The 9,647-nt window shown below is 30.1% G+C and overlaps 1 protein-coding gene across 1 annotated transcript; it reads left to right on the forward strand.

Annotated features, from left to right (window-relative positions):
- Window positions 1-214: 214 nt before the first annotated feature.
- On the forward strand, window positions 215-4,950 carry LOC140809326 (probable receptor-like protein kinase At1g49730). Its single transcript, XM_073166914.1, is given in 10 exon segments — window positions 215-542; window positions 1,474-1,682; window positions 1,684-2,026; window positions 2,124-2,405; window positions 2,843-3,104; window positions 3,219-3,271; window positions 3,383-3,450; window positions 3,544-3,633; window positions 3,870-3,954; window positions 4,025-4,950. Coding segments are annotated over 10 exon segments (2,007 nt in total). The 5' UTR covers window positions 215-448; the 3' UTR covers window positions 4,546-4,950.
- Window positions 4,951-9,647: the final 4,697 nt, after the last annotated feature.

The following is a 9,647-nucleotide window of genomic DNA, read 5'->3' on the forward strand; positions in this document are numbered from 1 at the left end:
ATAAAAGTAAGGACATTTATGTAAATAAAAGTAAGGACATTTATGTAAATTCACAATTCACATTCATATATTTATATAGATATAGATTTGGCTCTATAACTTGTAAAGCCGTATCGGCCTTTAGATGAAGGAAGATTTTTATTACATAGCAAACTCGAAACCTTAATTCAAATTTGTAATCTTCATATGGATCAGCAATTTAATCAGCAATCTTATTAACACAATTAGAAAGGGCTCGACCGCAATTTAAGAAGTGAAACAGAAAAGTGGTCAAATTCGACTGACACTTCCATTTTCCATTTTCCATTTCCAGAATCTCATACCCCACCTCCACCCGATCCTGTCTACTTCTAGGATTCACCACAGATTCTTCCCTCAATGCACTAGAATACGTCGGTGTTGAAGCTTTACTATCCAATCTCTCTTTGTGGGCCCCATTTTTTCTGCCATGGAATCGTACAGACAGGAGGCATTTCTGGGTCTAATGCTAGCTCTGGTCTTTCTTGAAATGCGGCTTTATGTAACAATGGCTGCTGCTCTTGGTGAGTCCCCACTTCGTGTTCTCGTGGTTCTTGGTGAATGATTTGGGTGTTTTGTGATGTGGGTCCGTTTAAATCTTGTCAAGTTTCGATTTTTTAGTTGGTTTCTCGGTTGATTTGCATTTGCACTATGCTTTATTTTGGGGGATTTGTGATGCTGGGCTTGCTTTTTAATCTTTTTGAGGACAGTTCATGCCTGTGTGATTCATGAATTGGGATTTGAATATGGATGTGAATGTGATTGAACGGAGGTAGCTAGAAAATTAGTTAAATATTGCTAATTTCTCGATGTTGCACTTGAAGACCAAATGGCCATAAGAGTGTATTTTTCCATTTCCTCTGTTTAGTTTCTTCACTATTTTTACTCCATTTGGTTTAGATTTGAAAGGATGAGTTATGCTTTTTATGTAATCGTAGCTTTTCTAGTGGTGTTATTTTGTTTGGTTTTTTTCGGGAGAGCATTACCATTCCTTTTTAATGAAATGAAAACTAACATATCAGGTATTCATGACAGTTACGTTTACCAGGTAAAGTTAAATATTTTGGATTACAAATTTCCCAAGAAAAGTCTGTCATTAGGTGTCACCTATTTTATTACTCTCTCAGCTGCTGCCTTCTTTATGTTTTTATCTCTCCTTATTGTATTTCCAAGTTTTCTTGGGAGATGATGCTTAAATAAAAGAAAGGAGTTATCGAGTGAAGGTTATTATCGAACCATAACATTGTTGACGAGTTTCACGTGCTAGTAGCATGTCTGTGTTTTGAAGTATATTGATGTAATACTTAATGTGATAGCAATGTTGCCGTATATTTTTTTTTTCAGATTCAAAATGCTTTAAGATGTGAATCTGTTATTGTTTTAAAAATCTACTTGCTTTCTTGAAAATCGTTGCCTGATTGCCATATGGTTTTGTTTCTTCTCAAATGCTTGCAGATTGCCCCTTGGACTTGAGCTCATCTAATTTTACACTAGCTGCCTCCCTATGCTCCAACCAAGATGACAGAGGAAAGTGTTGCCGATACATGAATGCAGTAATTGCTGTTTCCATCTCTCAGTATGCAAATTCAACAAGTAACTTGGGGGTAGCTTCGGATTTATCTGAGATCTGCCTCCGTAGCATATCTAAAACTTTTCAAATATATGGGGGTAACAAGAAATGCAATCGTTACCTGTCGCTTTGGGACAAAAATACCGGTTAATTACGACTGCCAAGGAATATCAAACGTTTCCCAAATGCTGCAGACTCCAAAGTTTAATGATGTTGTGGAAAACTGCAAGGTTCCTTTATCAGAGGACAATACTTGTAGAAAGTGTTTGAATGCAGGGATTATATATCTTCGGAATCTTCTAGGGATGGTAGATAATTTGACACTGAGTACTTGCAGGGATGCATCTTTTATTGCACTTGCAAGCCAACTTGATTACATATCAACTATTGATGTTGCAAGCTGTTTCTTTGGAGTTCAAGGGCTTCTCACGCATCCAGGTTTGAAAACTGGGAGATTACCTGACCTTTTGTCTACTTTGTTGAATAGTTCATATACTTTGTTTAGTTTCGTTTTAAATTTTTCTTCCAATTTTAGGGTCAGCTGCTACTTTGCTTCCCCCTCAGTCATCTCCAACTCCACCAATTGCTGCTAGTCCGACTCAGCTTTCCTTGATAGCACCTTTTAAGGAAAAAGTTCGTCCCTACCACATGACACTAGTTCCTGCCATAGGTATTGCAGTAACAGTACTAGCCGTGGCGATGCTGGTAGTCTTTGTTATCCTCATCCGTCGAAAAAGCAAAGAGCTGGAGAGCACTGATATGAATGATAAGACATCCCCGAAAGCCATTCATCCATCCTCCAAAAAAATTCAGGATGGTATGTGCCTATGCGTCAGTCAAATAATTTATTATAGAATCAAATATGATATTATTAACATTATGATGTACTTTTTATATAATTCTTCTGCATAGGTGTCCTGTCATATTTATTCCAATATATTTCATTATATAAAAGAAGTGACAAGTGTAATATAAATTAAGAGAGTTCAATAGAGCTTTAACTATTTGGTCATTATGCCGTAAATCTAGCAGTATATTGTGAATGATGGGCCTTTATGACTGAACTATGTTAATTTTGTATTTTGTTGCATTTTCTCTTCGCTGCAATTTTACAACATCTAAATTCAACTAGATGCTCTAGTTGCTTCACAGGGTATTCTATCTTATTTTGGCGTCAGAACTATGCCAATTAATTTTCCTTTACCATATAATCCTAATCCTTTTTTTGTTGAATGCATTACACATTATGTGAAGGTCCGCCCTGTATGTTTAGAAAATTCAGCTACAAAGAGACAAAGAAGGCTACAAACAACTTTAGCACCATAATTGGACAAGGGGGATTCGGAGTTGTGTACAAAGCTGAGTTTCCTGATGGGTTAATTGCAGCAGTGAAGAAGATGAGTAAAGTTTCGGAGCAGGCAGAGGTAGAGTTTTGCAGAGAACTAGAGCTCCTCGCTCGCCTACACCATCGTCATCTTGTTACACTGAGGGGTTTCTCTACTGAAAAAAATGAAAGGTAACACAGTGAAATATTTCCCTTTTTATCATCTATCCTGCATCAAAAGGTATATGTCACATTTAATTGAAAAATGCCAGAGAAGTATAATGCCAGTAACATATTTGATGGCAGGTTTCTTGTATATGAATTTATGGGAAATGGGAGCCTAATGGATCATCTTCACTGTATGTTTCAATGTTTCTTTTCAAACTTTGTCTGGTGCTGTAACAATGCTTATGCAAAGGATTCTTGATCGACACTCTAAATGTTTCAAGTGCTTACTTGTTAATGTTCAGCACAAGGTAGAACTCCTCTGAGCTGGCGTACAAGAATTCAAATTGCTACTGATGTGGCAAATGCATTGGTAAATTCCGGGATTATGCTAACCTACACAGGTCTCTTGTTTTTATAGTTTTTAATCTTTCAGATTTGTTGGTTATAACATTTTCTTTTGCAGGAATACCTCCACTTTTATTGCAATCCTCCTCTGTGCCATAGAGATATTAAGTCGAGCAATATATTATTAGATGAAAAATTTGTTGCCAAGGTAATGCCATCAAAATAGTTGAGAGAATTTATGCTTTATGAAATGAAGGATCTTTTTGTTTTATAGTCTCATTACAGAAACTGTGGTTTTGGTGGTTGATAGCCTATATGTGAGTCTTTGATCCTATGTTTTTGTTAAGTGACGCTTTTTGCAATGCATTGAAATGTCCTCATGTTTGCATGATCCTTCAAGGGAACATACTCATCCAAGTACTACTTGCATTATCAATTGCCCAGGTTGCTGATTTTGGCCTTGTACATGCTTCAAAAGATGGTTCTATTTGCTTTGAACCTGTGAACACCGATATACGAGGAACTCCAGGTTTAAAACATCCGTTGAGTATATCAACTTTCAAATGGTTTCCAGATACTAAAGATTTAAATATTGTCAGGTTATATGGATCCGGAGTACGTAGCGACACAAGAGCTAACAGAAAAAAGTGATGTCTACAGTTATGGAGTTGTTTTATTAGAGCTAGTTACGGGAAGACGTGTGATACAAGATAACAAGAACTTGGTTGAGTCGTCCCAAGTGTTTTTGGCTTCAGAATCGAGGATAACTGAGCTCGTGGACACGAATCTTGGTGATGAGTATGATTTTGATCAACTTCAAACCATAGTGTCAATTATTAGATGGTGTACTGAAAGAGAAGGGAGGGCCAGGCCTTCAATAAAGCAAGTTCTCAGGCTTTTATACGAAAGTACAGACCCTTTACACAGTGATTTTGTCAAAGCTGTGGAGGATGAAGAAACTGGAAGCAGGGGAAGGAGCAGTAGAGGCAAGAATATGTTTTTCAGTGGGGATGGGAAATGCCCACCTTCTTCTTCGAGCACGTCTAAGTCATATTGCAGCCGAACCTTCCTCTTAGAAATGAGCCCACCTCAGTCGCCGAACAATATTCCTTCCATTTAAGGTTTACATTCACGGTTATCTGTGTTTGTTTGAGAATATGATTCCAAGACAACTTAGAATGGATGAGGGGCGGCTAACTTTCCGTTAAGTTGTCAAAAATGCTCGATTGAAATTTGTGGAGCATTACTACAGGAGTAAAGTAAGTGCAGAGGGTAAACAACTGTATGCATCTTGATATTCTCGGGTGAAAGTTGTTTGATCCAACTGTCAATAGCTTGAAGGGGATCACACGAGCAGCAATAAGTTAAATGACGGTAATCACATCACAGCAAATAAGAACGTATAATCTTCCTTCTTGATGTATATTTAGAGTTTTTCAGACAGTTCAAATTTTGTCGAAAAATGATCAACTTTGTGTAACCTGTACATTAATTTTTTAAGTTTCAAGAATTTGGTATAGGAATGTCGGTGCATATGCAGTTAGCTTTTCGTGGATTACTGTCACAAACAAATGTGATATACCTAAATAACAATTATATAATAAAAGTTCAAATTTTGATTTTCTAAAGAAGTAATTTGAATAATTTTGTTAGTAGACAAATAATTTGATTGAGAACTTATACTTATTTTCAAAATTGTTTTTTAAATTAAAATTCAAGTAGTTAGTTTTATGTTATATAATAAATTATAATGAACATAATATATAAAATAAAATGAACTGAAACAAATTTTATATATATATATATGTATATATATATATATCTATATCTATATAAATATATGAATGTGAATTGTGAATTTACATAAATGTCCTTACTTTTATTTAATAATAATCATTAAATACATGTTTAATTTTTTGTGAATTTACACACTCCATTTTTTATTTTTTCCCCATGTTTTTCATCTATTAATTAATTAATGAAATTTAAAATAAATTGAAGATAAATGAATTTTAGTCTTTTCCAATCTATTAATTAATGAAATTTAAAACATAAATATCATTACCTTCATTTAATAATTTATTTTTTTTTTGTGAATTTACACACTCCATTTTTTTTTTTTTTTGTTTTCCATGTTTTCCATCTATTAATTAATAAAATTTAGCCTTATTTTTTGTTGTAATGAAATTTACACTCTATTTTTTAAATTTTATGATAGAGCAAATACGATATAGCTAATACAAAAGTCACAACTAACGAGCTGAATTCGATTAAAGAAAATGAACAAATATATGATGTTATGATGTGATGTTATGACACGTTATGCAATTTTACGACATGTTTACGCTTATGCTAAGATCATGAAATGTATGTTGAGTACAATACTTTTCATTGTTGCATGTTATGTATATGTATTTGTTATTAAGTTACAGGTGTTGAGTCTTTAGATTCACTAGGTGTGATTGATGCAGGTGATCATATTGATCAGGAGATCGGAGGTGCCGAAAACTGAGTAGACGGGGCTGGATGTGTGCACACTAACCCGAGGACCTTATTTTTTCCACACGTTTTCATCTATTAATTAATGGAATCTAAACTAAATGGAAGAAAAATAAAATTTAGCATTTATTTTTTGTGATGAAATTAGCAATCCATTTTTTTTAAAAAAACAACTTATATCTATAATGAAATTTAATATATTATCTATCTATCTGTTATTATTATTACTACTATAATTATTATTATTAATACTACTATAAATATATGATTTTGAATTGTGAATTTATATCTATGTCTTTATCTTCATTAAATAATATTTATTAATACGTATCGCTTTGTTTGTTTTGTTTTCATTTATTAATTAATGGAATCTAAACTAAATTGAAGAAAAATAAAATTTAGCATCAACCTTCATTCTTCAGTAATACATGTTTTTTTTGTGTTTTTTTTTCATATATTAATTATAAAATTTAAAATAAATTGAAGAAAAATAAATTTAACCTTTTTTTTTGTGATGAAATTTGTATTCCATTTTTTTTTTTAAAAAAACATATCTTTAATGAAATGCGAAACAATAATATTAATAAATATTTTTTATTTATTTTCTATCAGCTATTTATGACTTCTAAAATAAATTGAAGAAAAATGAAATTTAGCCACCATTTTTTGGAATAAAATTTAAATTTATCTTTCATTTTTTGAAATGAAATTTACACTCTATTTTTTTTGTAAAAAACTATATATATTTTTAATGAAATTTAAATTAAATGTATTTTTGTTTGATTTCTATTTTTATTAATTAAGGAATTTTAAATAAATCGAATAAAATAAAGTTTGCACTATTGTTCAAAATTTTATAGTTCTCCAATTTTTAGTAGGTTTTATGTGAAACAGTTTCATTGTTATATAGTCTTCAGAGGGCTGACCCAGTTATTTCAGGAGTAAAAAAAATAATTTTTTTTCACGATTCAAGTCGGATATGAGACATGTTTCATAAAATTCACTCGTAAAACAACCTCATAAAAGTTTTTGTGTCAATTTTATTTTTAACTTAAATAAATTAACATCTGTGAATAACGTAAATAATAATAATTAATGTACTTCTCTTCGCTTGTTTGTATTTTTCCATCTATTATTTAATATATTCTAAAATAAATTGGAAAAAAATAAAAATTAAGCTACAGTTTTTTAGAATGAAATTTAAATTAAGCGTTCATTTTTCGGAATGAAATTTACATATCATTTTTTAAAAAAATTAATATCTTTAATAAAATTTAAAATAATAATAATAATAAATACATATTCTATTGTTTGTTTTTTTCTCACCTATCAATTAATTCAAAATAAAATTGAACAAAATGAAATTTAGCACCATTTTTTGAAATAGAATTTATAATTTATTTGTTTTAAAAAAATATATCTTTAATATAATTTAAAATAATAGAAGAATAATAAAATTTACAATATATTTTCATAAAATGAATTATATCCTTATTTTAATTTTTTTTTTGTTTGACTTCTTTTATTTTATTTATGAATTTTTATAATTCTCCAATTTTTGAATTGAAATTATGTGAGCCGGTCTCATAGATATATCCTTCAGATGGGCCAACCGGTCAATAGAAGAATAATAAAATTTACAATGTATTTTCACAGAATGAATTATATCTTTATTTTAAAAATAATTATTTTTGTTTGACTTCTCTTTTTTTTTTTTTTTTTGATTTTTGATTTTTTATAGTTATCCAATTTTTGAATTGGTCTTATGTGAGCTGGTCTCATGGATATATCCTTCAGATGGGCCAACCAATCAATTTTCAGAGTGAAAAACAATGATTTTCATGATTATGGTAGGAGAGGAGACATGTTCCCGTGAAACAGCCTCGTAGGAGTTTTTATGCAATTTTTATTTTAAACTTGAGTAAATTAACATTCATTAATAACCTAAATAATACACGACTAATATATTTGAAAACTCTAATAAAATTGTGTGAATTTACATATATGTCCTTATTTTCATTAAATAATATTAATAAATACATGTCTTTTTTTTGTTCGTTTTCAGGTATTAATGAATTTTATAATAATTGAAGAAAAATGAATTTTTTTTTGTAATGAAATTTACAGCTTTTTTTTAAAAAAAAAATTATATCTTTAATGAAATTTAAAATAAGCGACACAATGTCAGCAGCTTAACTCACGAAAACTTCATAGGTGTTCACTCATCCCAATACTACCCTCATTCTTGCACGCTTAACCTAACAAAACTGAATGATAGTGAAAGATTTATCTTTTAGTTCGAATGTTGCTTAATTTTTATGTCAAAAGTTATATTTATTACCCACGACGCCATATTTATTTCTTATAATTGTGATTTACCGTGCAAAGCCCTATACTAAGCAAATAGTGAACATAATGAGGATTGCATTGACGTGGCTGTCAATTTGCCAAATTGTAAAACCCTATGCATAACAAACACAAATAATTGTTTTGTACAATTAGAAACACTTCTAAAGAATCAAAATGAGTTTAAATTAGTTTTATGTGTAATAATTACTCTTATATACATCAAATGGATAGAAAAAGAGAAATAAAAATGAATTCAAATCATTTTTATGTAAAACAAATTACCAATACATAACTCAAGTTTTAGATCACACTAAAAAAAGTGATCATTACTTTACTTCTTTATGTTACAGGTATAGGACAACAATTAAAATTGAATATGAGAATGAGATGGCAATAATAACATTATTTAGAAAAGTTGCATCGTCTTTTGTTGGATGTTCTATTGAAGATTTCATTCAAATTCATGACCAAATATAAGATAAAACAAACAAATGATTTTATATCTACATAAATATTGCATCTAACAATAAAGATTTTCAATGCAGAATCTACCAAATAACACATATAAAGATTCGTTAAATTAACCAAGCTCCAAGCTCCATACATTCTTGTTCAAGTTGGATAATTCAGTAGAAAAATGTGATGAAGTGTTAAAAATTGTGACAGAAGCTATTGAGATACATGACAATTATCCAACAACAAATGTCAATATCAAGAAACGGAGATCTCGGAAGATTATCAAGCCAACTAAACAAAGCAGTGTACCACCTAAGATAGAAAAATCAAATGAAATAAATATCAACAAAAACATGAAGATCCATTAAGACGAAGATGAAATAAAGATTCAAGATGAAGAACAAATTGGCGAGTACAAAAAAATAGATAAGAAGATAAAAACCGACGGGCACAAAAAGATTCCAAGAGGTCTTCAAATCAAAGACAAGAAAATGTGATGATTTCATTTGTAACCAAATAATTAATTATTTATCTATTAAAGTTATTCTTATTTCAAAATAATTTAAACATATTTAAATAAAACTATCATATATAAATTATCTCTATTTCTCAACGTGCAACGCACGTACATTTATCTAGTATATATAAATATATGAATGTGAATTGACATAAATATCCTTACCTTCATTTAATAATAATCATTAATACATGTTTATTTTTTTGTGAATTTACACACTCTATTTTTATTTTTATTTTTTTGTTTTCCATGTTTTCCATCTATTGACTAATGAAATTTAAAATAAATTGAAGAGAAATGAATTTTAGTTTTTTTCAATCTATTAATTAATGAAATTTAAAATTAACTGAAGATGAATGAAATTAAACCTCATTTTTTGTTGTAATGAAATTTGCACTATA

The sequence above is a fragment of the Primulina eburnea genome, chromosome 13 (genome assembly GCF_022965805.1).
Source record: "Primulina eburnea isolate SZY01 chromosome 13, ASM2296580v1, whole genome shotgun sequence".
NCBI lineage: Eukaryota > Viridiplantae > Streptophyta > Magnoliopsida > Lamiales > Gesneriaceae > Primulina > Primulina eburnea.